The sequence below is a fragment of the Parus major genome, chromosome 2 (genome assembly GCF_001522545.3).
Source record: "Parus major isolate Abel chromosome 2, Parus_major1.1, whole genome shotgun sequence".
Classification (NCBI taxonomy): Eukaryota; Metazoa; Chordata; class Aves; order Passeriformes; family Paridae; genus Parus; species Parus major.
Window position 1 is genome coordinate 104379995 of NC_031769.1, and position 21148 is coordinate 104401142.

Here is a 21148-nt window from a genome sequence, read left to right on the forward strand (position 1 = left end):
TACATGAGCCGCCGGCCGCCGCCGCTGGAGTCGCCGCCGCCACTCGCCCCCGCCGCACTGGATTTACCGCCCGCCGCGGCCCCGCTCCCCGGCCCCATGCGGGGCACCGGCATCAGGTTTGGCCCCTTTCTTTCCTTGCCTCGCCGCGGTTTCTCTAGCTCCTTCTCGGCCTTCTGCCGCTGCCTCTCCTCCCGCGGGCGCTCCGAGGGGAGCGCGGCGGCGGCTGTCCCTGGCCGGGGGAGCCCGAGGGAGTCTGTGTGGGCAAACATCCGATGCCGGTGCCTGGAGCTCTTATCTGCCGGAGTCTTATCTCCCAGTTATCTCGCAGGAGGGAGAGACGTATTTGGTGCCTATCTGAGAAGGGGCTCTGTTGTGTATGTGTGTGTGTGTGTGTGTCCTGTATTCTTATGCCTGTGGTTATCTGGAGAGCCCCGAGGTGGGCTGAGAACGGAGATCCTCGCCTTCTCTTGCTGTCACTTCTCTGTGTCCCCTTTCGCTTTCCGCCCCTTCTCCTGAGGGCTGGGCACGGGGCTCTCTGTGTCTGTCTGTCCGGCCTTCCTCATGCTGGCAGCTCCGGATTGACACTGCTCAGCCCGGGGCGGGTGTCACCCCTGCAAGGTGTGCTGGGGCTCGGGGCAGGCCCCCTGCCAGGGCTGTCCGCTGGAGCTGGCCCCTACGGCAGGCACATCCCTCCCGCTCTCGGTCAGTGTCCCGCCGCCTCCGCCGCGCAGACTTCGGGCCCGGCCCGTGCGCATCTCCGGTCTCCCGGGCGCCTTTCCCTCCTCCTCCTCCTCCTTTCCGTGACCTTGGGCTGGAAACAGGCAAACAAGCGAGGCGATGCGCGGAGGAGCTAACATCTCTCTCCGAAAAAGTAACCTTAAAGGGATCGCCTTACTAATTGTTTTCTCCATGGAACCGAGTCAAATGACTCATTCATTGAAATAATCATAACAACGACAGCAGCCAAGGAAGGGCAGAGACAGGGAAAAATGCCCCCTCGCTCCCCTCTGTCCCCACGCCCTTACGCCCACCTTTGCCCCCGACGTGCTTCATGTTCAAATCCGCAGCCCGGGATGCGAAGGGAGAGGGGAGCAGCCCTCCCGCCGTGCGGAAAGTGGGGCCGGAGCCGTAGCCCTGGCCCCGCGGGACTGGCGTCTCCCGGCCCGTCTTGACCTGGGCTGCCTGATCTCATTCCGCCGGGGCGAGGGACAGCAGCGCCCAGGCGACATGACTGATTAAGCGCTCAGAGGGGTCAGATAAGCCCTGATGAATCTCATTACGGGAGGGAGACGGGCTGTCCTGTTTGCAAACTTTGTTTTTATTATTTCTCTCTCCCCCACTTCCCTGCTCTTTTGTGTCCTTCTTCCCCGCCCTGCCCTGCGGATCCCCCCCCTCCACTCCTCCTCCTCCTCCCCTCCTCGCCCTTCCCCATCCACACCCAGCGGCTAGAAGGGGACCTGGATGGCCGTGGCTGAAGGCGGCTGGTGCGCGGTGAAGCGGTGCGCTGCGGACTCCGGCGGTTCCTCCTGTCCCTTCGCGACCAGGGAGCCGCGCCCGTCTCCTCCTTCGCCCTCCTCCTCCTGCGGCTCCCAGGGTGAACGCGGCTGCTCCAAGACTCCTCGGCCGGAGACCGACGACAGCCACCGGCCGGCCCCGCCGCCGCCCCCGACCACTGAGGGCAGGTCGCTGCTCGCCCCCTACGTGCACTTCGGGACCCCCCACCCCTCCGGCCGTCCCAGCTGGGAGGACATCCTGCTCTTCGCGGACTTAGACCAAACCAGCAAGCTGATCTGGTCCAGCCGCGGCCCCAAGCTGAGCGCCCTCGGCGCCGAGCAGCCCGAGGAGATGTACCAGACCCTCGCCATCTCGGCCGCCCAGGGCCCCACGCCTTACGACGGATCTCCGGGCGGCTTCATGCACTCCACGCCCAGCTCGCCCGTCTACGTGCCCACGACCCGCGTGGGCTCCATGCTGCCCACGCTGCCCTACCTGCAGGGCAGCGGGGCGGCCCAGCCCAGCCACCCGGGCGGCGGCCACGCTGTCTGGTCCCAGCCGGCCGCGGAAAGCCCCTCGTACAGCAGCGGCGGGGGCTCCCACCCCTCGGGCCGCTTCCCCTACTCCCCGAGCCCGCCGGTGGCCAACGGGGCCTCCCGGGAGCCCGGCGCCTACAGCAACAGCCTGGGCGCTAGGGACCAGTACAGCCCCCTGGCCCGGCCGCTCAATGGCTCCTACCCGGGCCCTTACACGTCCTACGTGGGGCCGCAGCTCGCTCCTGCCTGGCCCACGGCGCCCTTCGAGAACTCCATGCTGCACTGCCTCCAGGGCCGGGCAGCCCCCATCCCCGTCCGGGCACCCAGCGCAGGTAGGACCCGCGGGCGGGACACAGGGCACGGGGCAGGGAGGGTGGCCGCACTCCGGGGCTGCCCTCTGGAGGGGCGGCGGGGGTGCCAGGGGGCGCGGGGGAGCGGCGGTAGGTCCGCCGGAGAGGGGTTCGCTGGCGAGGGACGGCCCCGGTGACGGTGGCAGGACGGCGGTCCCGGGACCATGGCTGTTCTGGAGTGGAGGAAACTCGTTCGTGTTGGATTAGGGGGAAAAATACACCTCCAAATATCGGCGTTGTTTGGAGTATCGGGGTTACCAACCCGAAGATCCCAAAACGAATTGCCCGGTGTAAACTTAATTTTTAATTTTTCCTAGTCAGTACATTCCTGTTTCCCTAAATGCTGTCATCTGGACTCTAAACGTTGACAAATTCACAGCAAATTAATCGTTCTTGTATCGTAGAGGAAAATTGCAGCGGCTCATTTAACCCTTTTTGGATTATTTCAACTACAAAACACTTGGCTGCTTCGTTGAAAAGAAAAGCAGCAAAGCAAAGCCTCGTATATGAATGAGGAAACTTAAATTTGTAAGCTGCTGTAAAATACAGCACTTCCTTATGGGGTTTTGCTTTAATTCCCGAGGTGTCCCATCCTTACTTTTTGTTTTAGCTAAAGGAATTCTCAGTGTAATTAAATCAATTGTAGAAGTGGAGTTTGAGCTGCGATGATTTAGTCAGAGATAAAAAGATTAACGATTATTGCAGTCTCTTCAGCTTTAGAATAAATTTATGTATATATAAATAGAGGTGCATAGAGAGGTGTGTGTGGCTATGTACATATATTTATTTATATGTGTTATGCATATATATATTATGTATATATACATATTTATGTAAATATGCACACACATTTGATCATCATTCACTTTAAGCATAAACTACCCACCAGGTGCATCTATTTTATAGGCACTGTGATTTTCTTTTTCAGTGCTGTGTTGCAGAAAAATTACCCCATGGATTTTCGTCTTTCTGTAGGGCTGTACACATAATGCTCCTCCCGTTTCTCGATGATACACTGTAGATTTTAGCATTTTAAGCCTCCCACTTGATGTTTACTATCATGACTGAGGGAAGAAAATCAGTTGTAGCAGTGATAGGAGAAGCTGCATGTCAGGGTAACACGAAAAATATTTTGGTGTGAAACTGGGTGATGGAGGGAAAAAAATAATTTGTGGAGGTTTTTTTGGTTGCTTTGATTTTTTTAATTTTTTTTTTATTTTTATTTTGTCGGGAGAGACGTAGGGTTGGAAAATCTCAGGGCAGGTAGAAGAGAGGGGTTAGTAACAAGGAGCAGAGACGTGAAGGAGCTGGGCGCTGGAGGAGGTTGGGGCAGGAGTGTCAAGGCAGCCGTGGAGCACAGCAGCTTCCCCTGCTCCAGGGGGGTCTCTCCTGCCCTTGTGCCCCTCTCTCACCAGTGCTGGGGGCCGGAGGGGTAGCGATTAGCCTTTCCATGAGAGAAAGGACGGGTGCCAGGGCAGCCGCATCGCGGTGTAACGCCAGGGCAAAACAGCCCGGAGCTCCTGGGCCAGGCGAGGTTTTTGCTCCTGCGAGGCAAAACGCGGCAGCAAAGCCGAAGCTACGCTCTGTACCGTTTCAAAATGGTAGGAAAATTGTAGCCGAAATACATATTTTTAGGGCTAAGTATTAGACAGTTTGACCAAGCTTTCTTGACGTTACTCGTAGAGATGCTAAAACTATCTAAAATTAAAACTTCATTTTCTTTTTCTTGGGGATAAATGTATTACTCACTCTGTAAGGGGAAAAAAAAACATTTGAAAATGCCCCAGAAATATTGTCACGGCAGAATTTCTTTCTGCAGGCACGAAGGCAATGCTATAAAACAAATAGCTGAGACAAATTACTGTTTAAGTTCCAGCGTCCTTGAAGCCCTAAGCATTTTTCTGCTTACAGTCCTCAATGGTGCTTTTAGTGCAAAGATTAATAAATCTTAGCGATGTGCTAAGAGCTAGGAGCTGACAACGTAAGTTGAACTGTGCTCTCTGGACTCTGCCGTGTGCTCGTTCTTCTTTAGCGCCTAATAATTCGCAAACGAAGGGAGAAACGTATTTGGATGGGTGCGGGCCAAAAGGCCATTTCTTTCTCAGCTCAATGCCCGCCGTATCACCGCAGCACCGCAGCCCAGTCTCCAAAGCTGCTCGACCTTTACGAGCTCTCCTTCCCTGTACAGAGAAACGTAAGAGAATAACCCAATGATGAATTTAGGCAGGTAGCCGAGGGAGGAAGAAAAAAACAGCAATGATGAAGCTCTGAGTCTGAAACATACATTCCCAGACTCGACTCGAAAGCTGCTGTAAAAATCCAAACGTCTCCTTTTATTATTTCTTCACAACGTGGCACAGTCTATGTAAAATAAGTTTTTATTCTCCTCTCCCCGAAATATGGAGAGGTGAATCAGAATGAGGATTCGCATGGGTGAAAGTATTAGGTTTTGTAGGTGGGTTCTCTCATTTTTCCTCATTTTTTTTCTTTCTCTCTCTTTTTATTTTTTTTTCCCGTGCATTTAGACCTTTCTTTTTCCCCTCAGTGCTCAGTAACTATGAAAGCAGGAGGCACAATACCGCTTATTTTTCCATTTCCTCTGTTTCCTACAAACCAGCTCTAATTTGACCAAATAGCCGAGGTGAAAGCAACCGCTGCTCGTTTCTGCCTTGGAGCAACCAGGGCCCTGAACGCTGCCTCTAAACTTGAAGCTCTGCTAATTGCGAGGCATTTAAAATAGAAGTTAGGGTAGAAAACTTCTTGCCAAGCTTCGACCCTGGGGAATATTGGGCAAAACGACAGCTCCTTCTATCCAGCTTCCAGGGTGTCTCTGGAGCTGGCTATTCTGACAGCCACCTCACTCCCCAATCTGCTCCCCTCTAAAGGCAAGTGCACCTCCCTTTCCGTCCTGTGGGCACCACGGCGGGGGTTCCGTCCCTCGAGCGGACCCCAGCCGGATTTCCCAAGGGTGAAATCCCGACGGGAGCGCACGGCAGGCCGGGGCTGAGCCCTCCGGCGGGCCAGTGTCCGGGGCGCGTCGGCTCTCTCCGGCTCCGAGAGCAGCCGCTGCACCGGGGCCGGCAGCGGGTCTGGCACATTTAAATAAATAGGGAAAAACCCAAACGAACAAACAACAAGAAAAAGGAAAAGAAATAACCCGGGATTTTGTAAAAAAATAAATCGCCGCATGGCAGCCGTCACTGCCGGGGAATTGCTTTTCTGCGGGCAGGCTGCTCGCTCGCCCGGGGCTTTCGGCGCGGCGGGGCCGGGGCCGCTCTGCGCGGGGCTACACCGGGCTCTGCGGCAGCCTGGGCCGTGCCCCACCGCCTGTCCCCTCTGCTCCTGCCCCCAGAGCTGCTGGAGGACCTGTCCGAGAGCCGGGAGTGCGTCAACTGCGGCTCCATCCAGACCCCGCTGTGGAGGAGGGACGGCACCGGAAACTACCTGTGCAACGCCTGTGGGCTCTACACCAAAATGAACGGCCTCAGCCGGCCCCTCATCAAACCCCAAAAGAGAGTGGTGAGTCCGGAGGGAGGGGAGGAGGGGTCCGGAGGAGCTTTGCCCTACGGAGCCCCAGTCAGCGCTAGCCAGGGAGAAATTTGGGGCAAGGATGGGGGAGGAGAGCATTATTAGCCTGGTGATCTTGGCCGCAAACCCGAAGTGGGGCTCCTGATCAGGTTTGCAGGCCAAACCAGTCACAATGAGGGGTGACAGGGCTGGCAGCCTTTCAGGAACTGCTTCAGACCCACTCCCAGGCTCTGAGCTGGCAAAATCTCTCTCTGTCCCCTTGTGAGCTGCATACCAGGTATGCACCAGTCTGGCTTTTTGAGCTATGAATCCCACCTTTGAGGGGGATTCAGTGGCTTGGGAGAAATTTCTGCCGGTGATGTTGGACATTTCCAACAGAAAGAAAAAAAAAAAAAGAAATCAAGGTTGGAAAATGTTTGTTCAGAGGGCTAGGAATTTCTCCAGACCTGCTTTGTTTGCTGAGAGCTCGATCCTTGGGAATGTAAGCAAGTTTTGTATATAATTCAAAGAAAACCAATTGTTTAAACAATGATAATAGCTTTTGTTTTGTTTTACTCCTAAGAAATGAGCGGCAATTTTTCTAAAAATATACTCCTAAAACTACGGGGGGAAATAAATAGTACAAACCAGAACCCCTGTTTATAACTCAGGCTGGCACTGAATAGGCAAGGAGAAAATTTAACAAGCGGGAACTGCACATTATGTTTAGCAAATCTGGGTGGAGGTCAGCAGACAGAAAGAATACGCTCTTCAGTAATGGCTGTTACAGAGCGAGCCACAATAAATCACACCACTATAATCCAAGCTGATGTTTGGACCCTAGTGTATGGAGACAGCGTATCAAACCCATCAGCCTTTCAAGCCCCTTTCAGTCATGCCAGCTGCTTTGCTCCATGCCTGTTTTCTTAGGGCTAAAACACCCAATGTTCTTTATTTCACAACCGTTTGAATTTAGTGCCCTTACGGGAACGAGGGAAAACAAGACCCAAATACACGATGATCAGAGCAGACAGTAAGCGCTTGGGAACTGACTCACCTCTGCTTATAGATCTTTCTTTGAGCTGAAGAATTAATTTAACTTTTAGCCAGAGGTTTATTGCTGCCAGGTGCCTGTTTTTTCTAGCTGCTCGTCGGGTAAATTTCATGACACTAGGTGTTATCTCATTAGTGGGGACAGATGCAGTGGAGGGGCCAGATCTGCTAATTGTCTCAAGTATCAGAGCCCAACTTGCTGTGGCACCCTGGCCCAAGGCAGATTTCAAGCAGCTAACACCAGGTTCTAGCATTTTTTTTTTATTTTTTATTTTATTTTTTATTTTTTTTTTTTTTTTTTGGTGGGGGTGCAAGGAGGGATCAGGATGAGAAGACTAAAGGAGAGTCAAACTACAGCCCGATTTCAGTCTGACACCTCAGTGAAATAACTCTGAAATAGCTCTGTGTAACAATCCCTACCGAGTACCCTGGCCATAACTATAAATCAACCATGACTGTGTGTTCATACACTTGGAAATATGTAGGTGAGAAGGGAAAATGTTTTGAAAACGCTAAACATGTTTAGATTGCCCCAAAGTTTCTGATAAAATTCCTGCATCAGAAAAGTTGTTTTAGCTTCAAAACATGCCAAAATTCCATGTCTGTTTAGATATGGGAATAAGCAAAAGCTATTGAAATAAAATGTATGAAGGTTTAGACCTGCATAGGAAAAAGAAAGATTTAACAGAGTGAAACAGCTGATAGCATTTCACTTGCAGAGAAAGAAAATGAAGAATATGTGTTATGACCAGCTTTCTTTTACTCCGTGTGATCACGTAAAACACGTAGTGAGTCAAGGTCGCAATTTGAGCGCTGTGTGCGTACATTATTTAATAACTAGGTCAAAACTTCTGTTTTCATGATACTTGGATTTTTAAGATTCAAAATGGTATTTGTGTACTTCAGCCTATATAACACTTGGCTGGGTGGTTTGCTTTTTTTCTTTCCTGCACAATTAATAATGGATTACTGATTCAAGATTAAAAAATTTGTATTTAATCTGGAGCGCTTTCTGAGCTGTGGTGTAAAATGACGGCGTACTGCTAAAGACACTCAAACAACTCAATATTCAAGAAACTCAGTTATTACTCTGGAATTTTCTTCATTCTCAAAACATTTTTATCGGTTTCCCCAGTGGCAGGCAGCCCTGTGGTATCAAAGGTGACCCAGTTATGTCTAACAACCCAGCAGTAAATGATTCAAGAGGAAGGGCATTGTACCCTTAAGTTAGTAATTTCAGTTATGGGCACTTTATAGTCAGAATAAGATTAATGCAATCCTCTAAAACTGACTTCTCCGTGTAAACTTGTTCAGCTGCCAGACACAGAGCTAGGCACAGATTTTTTTTTTTTTTTTTGTATTTTTTTGACAATGCGATACTTTGAAAAAGACTAGATTTATGATGTAGCTGGAATTCTTTACTTGTGATGAACGTAAAAGAGATCAGTTGTTACAGGGACTTTTATAACCCATTCACCTTCATTTCACATGTTTATGAGGACTGCCTTCACTTATGATATACAGCCTGTGGCCATAAAGCTCTGGGTTATACGGTTATTTCTGATACAGAGTTGCTTCATCTTGGCTCCAAACTCCACGGAAGAGTGTCATAAATGGCTTGTTTGCAGTGGAAACCTTGTTGTCACCCACCAGCTTTTCTGCTGGCCAAGGGAGGCTCTGCTCTCTAAAACATGCTCCCAAGGCATGTTTTTTTTTGTATGAAGAGAAAATGGGTGATGTTAAAAAGATCTTTTTATGAAAGTAATGCTGTTGCATGTGTTACCCCTGGGATTCCCAGGAAAGTTTTCCCCAGGTGTGGTGCCACTAAGGGCAGGTGATTAATGTGGCTGGTTTTTCTGATGAGTCAGGAGTATCAGTGGCAGGATCAGAGCTGCCTCTTCACCCACCATACAGGGGAGAGGGCATTTAACTGGTTGGAGAGGCAGCACAGGAGTGATGTGCCTCCTCTTGATGGAGCTGTAGTGGAGATATTTCCTAGCTGTCCTGCTGGAAAAAGAACCAATGTCTGGTGGTCTGAACAGACTTCTCCTAGTCACCAGCTCCCAGATGAGAATTTTGCCTCTGCTGTGACTGCCCAGGGTTGAAAGATATTGGGTACCTCTTCACACCAGCTTTCCACCCTCTGATAGAAGGATAATTTTGTTCCAGTTCTGGGTTGCTGCTGACAGATACTATAAAGAAAAGCTCCTACCATCCCCGCCTTGTGTTAAAAGACTTTTTACAAACCATAAAGGCATAAATCATTCTCTCCTGGCTGCCTGTTTATACCTGTGTTTGCCTGTGCTTGCGTCCAGCCTTCGTCGCGGCGGATGGGCTTGTCCTGTGCCAACTGCCACACCACGACCACCACCCTGTGGCGCAGGAACGCCGAGGGCGAGCCCGTCTGCAACGCCTGCGGCCTCTACATGAAGCTCCATGGGGTGAGTGGCTGCTTCACCAAGGGACATCCCCTGCCAGCTCTGGTGCTCCTCTGGGGAAGGGCTGGTCCCTAAAAAAAGGGACGAGCGAAGTGCACAGAACAACAGAAAAATGTGTGACATTAGGAAGTGGTTGTACCATTTTAGCTTGTTGTGCTTTTGACTAGTTATGTGCTTGCCACTGTAGCTCTCTCAACAGATTCCTATAAAGAAACCACCTCTGGATGAGCAGCCATGATGTTTTTGCCACTGGGATTTAAACCAGCTCCTTAGTGGAGAAAAAAATCCCTAGACCTTGAATGAGACAGTTTTTCATGGACAGACATAGCTATGCCAGCAAAACTTTGAGTGTAATTCCAGCCATAGCTGTGCCAGAAAAACTTTAAATGCTCTTTCAGCCTTGTTGGGCAATAATAGAGTAAAAAATAAGCTCTCTCCTGGATGTGATGGAGCATGTTTTGGGTGAGACCCCCTGTGGATTGTGTTACAGTCAAGCATAAGTGTTTGAAGAGCAAGGGCATTAAGAATGATTAAGATGTGGTCTAGGCTTCAATAAAATGTAAATTTTGTCACAGGTTAAATATTATAATGATAGAAAACACATGAATTGTCTTTTCTCAAATTTGTGTTAAAATCTATTTTAAGCCAGTGTTTTTGTAGAGTGATTATCATTGTGATGAACACAAAGATGATTTTTGAGCACATATAAATATAAATTTATCCCTATAAATATAACTTTAGATACCATAAAGCTGTATTATGGGCAGAACTGCTTATAGGAACAAAAACTAAGTAAATTCTTCTACTCTAAAGCTTCTGTCCTAAGATGTTTCCTCAAGACTATCTGGTTTGCATAGCTGGTCCACAGGATGATTTTTTTTTTCTCATATGCATTCTTTCTTTCCAGAATCAGGCACTGGAGATAATTCCTAACTGTCTGGAATAATAAATCAAGGATCTGATATACCCCATCCAATTTAATTTCTTATGGCTTATTGCCAAATGATGCTGGTTTTCCCTAATTCTGTGCTGTTTTCCTGTGCATTGATTAAGGGGTTGAAAAAACTATCAGATTTGAATAGAGAAAAAAAAGTTTCTCTGCTTTCTAAATTCAGCTACAGCTCCCCTTGAATCAAACTACTGTTTTGCCCAAATAAAATGTAAGAATTTTTTATAATTAGTACTGTGACACAGAAAAAATTGACTTGCTACACAGACATTTGCAACATCACATCTGGTCTTGTACTGCATTGTGATTTTTGATATTAGAGTATGTATGCAACTCTGTGATTGGTGTGGAAATTTAATCTTTTCAGGTTCCTCGGCCTCTTGCTATGAAAAAAGAAGGAATTCAGACAAGGAAGCGAAAACCTAAGAATATAAATAAATCAAAGGCATGCTCTGGTAAATATAAAATATAAGAAAGAGTAGCTGCATTAGTTTGTAGTAATTTTTGTTTTTTATTGGTTTATTTTTGTTTGGTTTTTTTTCTTCTCTGTCTGGAAAAATATTTCTTTTGAATACCAATTCCCGATTTTTCAGGTAACAGTACTACTGCAGTTCCTATGACTCCGACATCCACGTCTTCTACTAACTCAGATGACTGTAGTAAAACTGCTTCTCCCGGCGCACAGACCGCAGCCTCCGGGGTAAGTGTCTGGATCTGCAAGCAGGCTGATCACTGGGCAATGTTATCACAGCTTTTATCTTATCTAGCAGAACAATAATCTAAACAAACTTTCCAGTTCTGTTAGCTGATACTAGAACAAGATTTTCGGAGGATATTACATATAGCTGTAAACAGAACGACAAGCTGAAGTACCTTGCAAACCTTCTTGATTAAGATCTGTATAATTTTTATGATTGTTAGCTACAGCTTAACCGCAGACATTTTGTTTTTAAATATTCTGGTTCTTTAATTTCAAAGGTTTTCTTTTGGACAGAAGACAATAAAACATGTTCAACCGATCCTTTCAAGAAAAAAAATGCTAAATATATGTACATATATATATATACACACACATATTTTTATGCATTATCCCAACAGGTAAAACTCAGAAAAACATTATCCTGCTGTATGAATTGAACCATAAAGGCTTTTGTTTAAAACTAAAAGGTGTCAGTAAACCCTGATCCAAACCCAGCTGAAACCAGGCTGGAGCAGCCTGCTGATTGCAGGGCACAGGGGTTCAGCCCTCTGTCTGCAGAGGGTTCTTCAGGGGCCAGATGCTCAGCATCTGCCAGCACCAAGCTCCAGAGGAGCACCCGAGGAGCGCTGATCATCCCCTGCTTTAATTTTGATCCTTATTTTACATCATGTACTCCAATCATCTCAAACTTCCTTCCTTCACTCAGCATGTGTGATAAATACTACTGCTAAAGTTGTGAAGCTTAATGTTTCTAACCCCTTGGCTGTACATATCCATATCCACACTCGTTTCTCAGCGTTCTGTATCCCTTAATCTGCCGCATAATTTCTTTGAGAAAATTTCCTAATGTGGCTTTCTTTAGTCCTTTATTAATGAAAAGAAGACATTGTTTATAATAGCTATTTTTCAGTATGTCTTGGTGTTCCCAACATCCAAATTCCTTTCAATAGTTTAATTTCAAATATACAAAGTTTCATTGTACAAGGGGAGGAAAAACCCATTTTTTAGCAAATGCGATTGTTTGTGGACTGACAGGGCCACCCAATTTCAGAGGCACTGGCTTTTGGGTTTGGATCCTGTGAGACGAGGGTATTACTAAAAGGGCTTGTCTTTGACATGAGAAAACCCTGTCAATCCAGCAAAATAAACGGATCACGTCAAAAAAAGAGAAACACTAACTGAAAAGTGAACCATTGCAGTATTAGACTTCCCCCAGTGAACTACTCTGCACTGTTTTAGGCTCTCCTTTATATTTGCAAAGGAAAAGACATAGCCAAATTTTCCTTAAATTTTCCTTGCACTGCCTTAAGCAGTGCCTGTGATCCTGAGTAATGTGGTGAGATTTTATGTAACGGATAGAAATGGAAGTGCAATCCCAGCCGAGACTGAGGCAGCACAACCCTGTGCAGCTCGGGGAAGGAGAGGCCATATAGACGAGATCTCATTTCCACCGTGCTGCTGCCTTCTTGGCTGGCTGAAACCCGACTTCCTTTCTGCAGTATTTCTCCCTAGAAGGGCACATCAAACGTGTTATTAATATCTTTATGAAATAATTTTTGTAGTACCATTTTTAATATGGTTTTGCCAGATGGAGTTGTGTGGGTACCAGAGCAGAGTATTGTAGGCTCGTGGATTGTGAGCTAAAAGACTTCTTGAGAGCTATTAGCAACTGAGAGCAACTCCCAGGAGGGACCCTGAGGCTGCTCTTAGTTACATGATGGCATCCCCAGTGACAGGACTTCAGTGCTCCCTGATTTTTCCATAGTAGAGCAGACTGGGAGAGGACACCTGCACAGCAGCTGGGAAAATCTGTCCCCTTATATCCAGCAGGCAGCATGGTAACATCTGCATAGCCATGATTTGATCAGATGTGCCTTGCATATGCAAAGCACTTGCAAATACCCCCTCCTGAAAAATTTCAATGAAAGGAAGTGATGGAGAGGGGCTGTGACATGCACTGAAGAGAGGAAGTTGCAGCAGCAACCACACATACGAGCATCCCTCTGACTCCTCCATCCCAAATGATGTGAAGGGCCACTGATCTCCCACCCCTGTGCCCCAGACCCAGATGTATGAAAATGAAAAGAGGATTTGCAGGGGAGCAGTTGTCGGGATATGTCGCAGACATGGTCACATCCTTCTTTCAGGCTCCTAGCTTTGCCCAAACATCTGTAATTAAAAGGGATGAGGACTTGGGAGACTGGAAGTTTAAAGAAGAAAGTGGTGGTGGTTAAGACTGGCTCCCGTTGTCCCAGATATAATCTGGGAACATGATCACTAGCTGCAAAGGATGCAAAATAATTTCTAAAGGGTCTAAATCCTATGGAAGGGACTGAGCACTCATAAAGCCCATTTAAGGTGTTGTGAGTGGAGGGATGTCAGCATTTTTGAGCAAGCTAGCTTGTAACCTGATCACATGCTGAAGCAAAGATGCTCTACTAGACGTCTGTTTTCTTTGATTATTTTTTCTTTTTCCTGTTGAGTTGATCCATTGACAGATCAAAGGTTTTTAATTATTTCTAGAATAGGCAATGGCTTTGCAAATTGAGAATAAGCTTCTCCAGCTCATGTCAGGAAGGGAAAAAACAAACCATCAGATGGATGAATCCAGGCTTTATGATCTTTTGTCACTTTTACAAGACTGAAGTTGATTCCTGACAGTGGTGTTGGTGATGTTGCCCAAAAACAAGCACCTGCTTGAATAACAAACCTGGCTCGTTCCCCGTGCGTTATACAACGAGCATGGAAACTTGTTTTTGTTTTGCTCTGGTTTTGCTTCTTTAGCCTTTACTCTGTGAAAAGGAGGAAAATGCCAAATTGACATTAGGCAGAGAAATCTGATGACGTTTTAGAAACTGTTGTGTGAAATTCACAGCAATGTTGTTGCTAAATGAAACAGAGAAAACAAATTCCTCTGCTGGTACAAAAGCAATTTATTATGCCTTTAGTGGGAGGCTGCCAAAAAAGTTTCCAGTTATGTAGAAATCTAATGGAAATGAAATTCAGCAGAAATCTTGTCAGTAACATTCACTTTTCGCCCCACCTTTCTTTATCTCTTTAAAGTAAAATAAAGAAGGGAGGGCAGAAAAAGAGGAGGGCAGCAATTACTCTTGGCAATGTCTTTGAGACTATCCATTTCATGGAGGGAATCTTATATGATGCCAATTCTGAGACAAATTAGCAAGAACCTTAAATGTTGATTTTACGTTCGAGCTGAAGTTTAAACATTTAAGAGATACGATTAATGAATTGCTGTGGGGGCAAAGTTGATTTCAAACATCCCAAAATGTAGAAGTGTTTGGATCGGAGATATTTCGTTGTCCCATTGTAAAGGGGCTACTTGCCAAATTCACATCTGGATCTAGGATTTAGGCCTATTTCTGTTTTCCTAAGCAGTCTAAGTACTGGGTGTCCTGTGTTACTAATATGGAAAGGGTCCAGCTGCATGATATATGAAGTTGCCTTATGTCCCCATAAAAAGAAGATTTGAAGGTCTCAGTCAGCCTGTATCTGCATCTATACCTGTTCTCCCTTTGATGCTGCTGAAACTGTACAGGGAAAAGCTCCACCAAATAAATTTCTAAATGAAGGGCATGGTCTGCAGTCCAAACCCATCCATTCCCATGCAGGGACTCCAACAAGAATGATAACTAGAAGGACTTTATTCCCTTATTAGGATAAAGGCAGTATGAAACCTGCTGTAAAATCTGCTTTTTATGGCAGGACATGGGGGCTCTCTGAGCCACAACTGATGTCAGAAAAAGCTCAGCAGCACCAGGGGAACTCTTCTTTCAGAAGACTCTCCTGTCCTTTGCCTCCACTTCGGAGTTTTCTCAGAAAGGCCATAATCTTACAGCACAGAAAATGGAGGTAAAATTAATGCTTACTTCCCTAGAAGTTTACCTTCAGAAGTGGTTTAAGACTGGCTCTTCAGTTTTGTAGGGTGGGAAATGAGAGAGCTGACTGAGATGGCCTCGACATGGGGTGAACTCGTAGGAGAATGCAATTCTAAGTGTCTCCAAAATGCTGGACAAATGGGGCTGGATCAGATGAATGGATTCTCCTGCATTTGCTTTCTCTTTTTTTTCTGTCACAAGATTAGTGAGCTGGTTAGAGGTGGTGTTGTTTTCACCTGTTTAGGCAGTAAATTCATAGGACATTCATGCTGGATATGGGGAAATCAACCTCCACAGAGTATGTTCCAGAGTCTGGATGAGCTGGAGATTTAGCCTCTTAAAACAATATGCTAACCACCTGGATATTGGGAAGTTGAATGTCCAGGGGTCCTTCATATTATCTGATGATAATATTCCAGTTGTATGGAATAATTCTGGTGGCTCTGGGACAAGGCTCACCAGCATGGTTGGTAGGACATTCACCTGGAAAATGGGAACACAGTGCCTCAGTCCTGATATGAGTAAATATTTATCTAAACCAGATGGAATAAGATCAGCAGGAGGCATGAGGAACGTGGCAACCTAAAATACCAAAGAGTGTGGCAGACAGGGCAGTGTGCTGGGAGATCTGATATTCTAGAGTCTAGTTTGAATCTTTCTTGGTTTCCTACATCTTCTGCATCAGTCCTCACCCCTGGATAAATGGGATGCTATTTTCTTCTCCCCACTCTATTTCATACACTGAGCCTTTTTGTTTTACACTGAGTCATTTTCTTTGCTCTGTGTATATGTATCCAAAAGAGAGCATTTAATTTTTATATCAAACAGAAGGAAGCAATCCAGCTTTTTCAGTGGGGAAATCCAGCTTTTTTGTTTCAGTGGGGAAAAGCAAGGAAAAAGTATTTTTCTTCTATCTTAAAATTCTGTATGCATATGGATGCATACCTTTAGCTTGGTTTTGTTTTATTGCCAAAGCAATAAAGCCAGTTACTCATACAGCCCTTGACAGCAATGGGTCATCAGTTTTCCAAGCCATGCTGGAAGTTGCCTCCCTTAGGAAATTAATGAAGTATTAACCACAGATTTATGTTGCTATAATACAAAGGAGAGATTAGAAGACATGTAAACTTACACGTCTGCAGTATAAACAAAAGGATCAATTGGACTAGCAAGAAATGACAACTTTGTGTACTAAGAGGGTCATTACATCAGTAAAAAAAGCCGTCATTTTGCAGTGCCAAGACTTGCTCTTCGGATTCCGGGGACTGACAGCGTTGGGAAAATGTTCTCTTTGTGGGGATGGAAGTTATTACAGGGAGGCTGAGGCTGGAAAATTAAGGACTCCACCAGTTTGCCACAGCACTTCATGTGTGAAAGAATTCTTTGCAAGTGTATTTTAACTGACTGCAGATATTATTTAAGTGTTGCGAAAGTAAACTAGGAGGAAGAGAGAGAGTCTCAGCTGAGACTCAGCCTGTTGCTGACTTAGTGTAATGTCCAAAATTCACGGAGCATTTTGAACATGTCAAGTGGATAGAGCAAAGGTCTATCTGATAGACCAAAGGTCTAGATCAAGGCCCTTTGCCACCCCCTGCAGCTGTCCTTGCCCAGTGCATTTTCCTCTTGGCTGCGGAGGTGCGGGGGAAGGCCAGAGGGGAAAGTGTCCATCAGCTCTCCCTGCTCTCTGTGGTGGGCAGATGGTGCAGGAAGGAGTGGGTGGAAGAAAACAGCAGTCTTTCAGCCAGAGCTACTGCTGCTGTTCCCTGAGTGCTGGCCAGTGCAGCCTGAGCAGCCTGGTTTTGACCTGGAGCAGTTCTAGTGAAGGTACATTCACCTCTACGGTGCTGACGGCAGGTTTGGGTGCGATGTGGGTGTCTCTGTGGCTCTGGCAGAGCCCTCCTGTGTACATGGTGGGCAGGTCCTCCACAGAAAGGACACCTCTGATACAGACAACCTTCCTGAGGGCTGACTAATGACCAGCTCCTTCTCTTCTTTTTTTTTGAGTAAAAAGAAGAGCCTTTGCAGATACAAACACAGCCTCCAAGTTTGTTTGGGAGGCGGGCTTTTTGCAGTGGGCTTCATTAATTTTTTCCCTCTGGAAGCTGACCTTCAGTTGATTATCTATGCTATTACCAGCTTTCACCAATAAAATAAAGGCATTATCTTTTTATAGATAGAGCCAGTAGCTGTGAATTAGACCTCATTGACTTCATCAGCATTATTCAGCTTATTTATTTCAACCGAAGAAAGTCTTCTAATAACTAAGTGCAACTTCTGTCCTCTCATCCCTTAAAGCTGGAACAGTAAGAGCAAAGGTAGGGAGGCTCAGGAACAGAACTGTGATTCCGTCATGTCCCTTTCATGAGCTAAAGTTTGTTTTCCATGTCTCACTTTGGGAGCTGCCCAAGCTGCCTGGATTTGTCATGACATTACCGGGGTGGGGTTTCCAGGGCCGGCAGTCCTGCCCGGGTCCTGCCCGTCCTGGCTCAACAGAGCCAGGATCCGGCCTTGGACAGGCAGGGATGGGCAGTCTTCAAACAGGACGTGCCTCCATGTCCTCCCTTTCGGGGTGCCCGAGGGAGGGGTACCTGATAACCCCATATGGAAACTGTGGGTCCCTGCCCCCCACCTTTATAGGGCTCAATCAGGAAAAGGTGAATTACTCTTTCCAAGCCCGGAAAAAACAGGTACTGATAAGATATTTGCCTACCAGAACAGCAGTGGCAAATATGGGCAAATGGGAACCTTTCAAAGCAGCTCCTAGTATTTTTAGCTCAGGTTGAGCAAACACTGCTCAACAGTAATTTAAACCTTTCTTCCACTGTGGGGAGACCGAAGCTGTTAAAAATTATGTTTTTTGTGCTAACAGAAATCTGTTTGAGGTATTAGAAATAAAGGGAAGGCTTTGAAAAGCTAGGCTGATGCAAGATCAGGACTGTACACAAACGTTAGCATGGGACTTGCCTTACTGAATTCTCCATGCAGTCACAGGGAAAGAGGATACAGAGATTTGTTGTCACTGATAGGCAACTGTATGTTCAAGGGAGTGATAAAACTTATTTCTTAGGTTTAGAGCTGTTTCAGCTGGTTTTGGGGGACAGGTAGGGTTTTTTTTTTTTCCTTCCTTCCTTCTCTGCATTTCTGGGTAGTGACTAATGGAGAGGGATCAGGGTTGACGACAGGGTGGAAGAATAGTGGCGGTCAACATTTTAATAAAAGGTTAAGAAAATATTTGAGCCCAGGTTATTTCAGACAAAAATGACTGCTAGCAGTATCTCTTTCAGAAGGTGAGGTTTTTCCCTGGGTTAAGCAAGAGCCCTGCACCACACCATTTGGAAATTACCTTTGAATAAATGAAGCCTTGCTTTTCCTGTGTCAGAACTGCTAGCTTGGCACAGCTCCAGGAGAGCCAAGAGCTCTACTCTTGTAAAATGATTAAATATGTATACTTCATACTTAAACAGCAGGCAGGAAGCTTCTGCAGTCACAGTTTAGGATAGCCTTTTTCTTTCTTTTTTTTTTTTTTTTAAGGAATTTCATCCAAAGACTATCCATTAACAAGTAAATTAAGGTTCTAAAGTTGACATATCCAAGAGTTAATTTTGCATGAAGTCAGCTCTTAAACATTTCCTTTATCAGGTGAAAATGTTGCCCCTTCTCTGTCTGGCACTGCAAATTTTTCCTCTTTAGCGGATCTGCTCAGCCTCATGGAAAAAATGATTGTTCCTTTGTCTTTTTAACTCTCCATTTCTCTGTTGAAATAAATGGACTGGTTCCAGTGTGGTTCAGAGGTTCATCTCTGTGCCTACCAGGGCTCCCCTGCTTGTTGTCTTGTGCAGGAAGCAGAACAAAAATGCTCCAGCTTCAAAGGCATAGTGTTTCTCCACTGGAGATTAGAAGAGCATCTCTTTAGTGGCCAGTCCTACAGGGATAAAGTGGTTTTGGCTGGCGTTTTGAAGGGTCAGGAATGATTTTAAAGCATTTCAAGGGCTGAAGAGCCCAAAAAAATCTGCTTTCTAAGAGGTGCTCTGTATCTGCTCTTGGAGAATTGGGATGTATTAGTCTTCTCCCATGGGGAGGAAAAACTAGAGCTGCCACCACTCCCAGGTTGCATTTTTGGTGTCGGCACCTGTGTCTCTTCAGTAGGGGGCAGTGGGACACATGCACATTTCCTTCTTCATCATGAACTGGTTTCCAGGTTTTCTGCACATCACATGGTTTCATTTCCACCTCTCCAAACACAGACATCACTCCCATCAGCAGGGCTGGGCGCCTGGGCTCATGCTGAGACATTTTTTTGTTTCAGGATTTCAAGGCACAGGGGCAAGCAGAAGGCAAACCTTGTTTTTGAGCAAAATTTCTGCGATGATGGTTGTGCTTCAGGCCTGCTGCCCTCTCACTCACAACCCACTGTGTGCAAAGCTCACCTGCTCAATGAGTGTCTCTTTGCTCTCCCCCTCCCTGCAGGCGAGCTCGTCGGTGATGTCTGGCCCAGGAGAGAGCACCAGTCCTGAAAGCAGCAGCCTTAAGTATTCAGGTCAAGATGGGCTGTACACAGGAGTCAGCCTGACCTCCACAGCTGAAGTGACAGCATCTGTGAGACAGGATCCCTGGTGTGCCCTGGCTCTGGCGTGACCTGGTGAGAGGGAAGCTGGATCCTGGCAGCCCCCAGAGATCTGCGCAGTTTCCTCTGTGGAGCGGTCGCAGTGGCAGTGAGAGTGCTGGCAAAGACCATTCCTCTGAAACAGTTTGTGAGCCTTGGTGGCAGAGGTGTTTCTCTACTTCCGAAAGTGGCTTTGCAGAAGCATCCAGTTCCTCATCTATGCAAGAAAAATGTATGGAAAGCAAATGACCACCGGGGATAGCTAATGCAGCCTCACACTCTCAAAAAACCCTTCAAACCCCTCCCCCCAAAAAAAACCAAACAAAAAAAAAAAAAAAGAAAAAAAAAAAAGAAAAGAAAAGAAAAAGAAAAAACAACAAGAAAAAAGAAGAGATAAACACACACCTATTGATAGATTCCAGAAATACATCCTTGACTTACCCAGCAGTGCTGCCTTTGTGATTGTATAGTTGTTTTCACTCTCTCATCGCCTTTTCCCCTAAGAATTTGGTGGAAGTTGTCAGTGTTGGGAAGGGAGTAGCAAAGACTTTAATTACCAGAGATAGTGAGATACTTTTTAATGAGTGTCAGACGTGCTTACAGCTTGAGTTGACGCAGACTTCTCGCACCGAGCATTTGATGTCTTCGCCCTGTCAGACCTCTCCTTCTGCGCTCTCCATCTTCAGCGTGCCTTGCTCTGCTCCTCAGAGCCCAGCAATGTCCCTGGAAGAAATCACAATGTTTGGTACAAGTCCCACAAAGTCCAGCTGGTTAAGGAGATTTTGGGACTGGTGTTTTTTGGTTTAAAATATTTACTCACTTTTCAAGACTGCGATATAACTTTTAAAGTACACTGTGACTGAGATTTATGAAAGTCCGTATTTCCTGGCTGAACTGTATAGAGTCAGTCAAAATTTGTAAACAGGGTAGCAATCAGATATTTTTCTTCCATATATACAATAATTTTTTTAAAGAAGTGCAATTTGCGTTGCAGCAATCAGTGTTAAATCATTTGCATAAGATTTAACAACGGTTTTTATATGAATGAATGAATGTAAACATTTTAACTTAATGGTACGTAAATAATTTAAGAGAAAAACTGAACTAGGCATCCTTAGGCTTTTTAGAGCAACAAAAATGCATCCACTTTCTGTATTTCCAGTTTTTAAAGCAAGAGTTTCAAAGAACAAGCCTTCTCTCAGGAAAATTGCCCAAGCCATTTGCTCCGAAGTGTTGTACAAAAATGCAAATGCATCCCCAAGGGGTTTTTTTGCCATTGAATAAGTGTCTGGTGGAAAGAAACAAATTGCAATGAAATTTTACTACCTAACTGATACATATGTAAATACTACAGAAGATATCTAGGCATCTTGAAAATGTAGGATGCAATCTGTATAGTGTGACTGATGCATAGTTAGGTTGGTTTTCATTGGTTTTTTAAATGGGATGTCATTTGGAAAGTTGTTTCATCAGAGCTTTACAAATAAAAGGGTATCATTTTAGGAGTTGGGGTTTTTTTGGTTTTGTTTTTTGTTTTTTTTTCTGTATAGTGTGCCTTTTCCTTTATTTCCAACTCAATTTTTAAGCTACATTAAAACCTATGGAAAAGTACCTGGTACAGG

The 21148-nt window shown here is 45.9% G+C and overlaps 1 protein-coding gene across 1 annotated transcript; it reads left to right on the forward strand.

The window, feature by feature from the left end:
- Nucleotides 1–27: 27 nt before the first annotated feature.
- Nucleotides 28–21031, forward strand: GATA6 (GATA binding protein 6). Its single transcript, XM_015618943.3, has 7 exons — nt 28–116; nt 1443–2362; nt 5733–5899; nt 9256–9381; nt 10695–10782; nt 10921–11027; nt 19391–21031. The coding sequence occupies exons 2-7, from the start codon at nt 1462–1464 to the stop codon at nt 19556–19558; spliced, it is 1557 nt and encodes a 518-aa protein (XP_015474429.1). The 5' UTR covers nt 28–116; nt 1443–1461; the 3' UTR covers nt 19559–21031.
- The last annotated feature ends 117 nt before the right edge of the window (nt 21032–21148 follow it).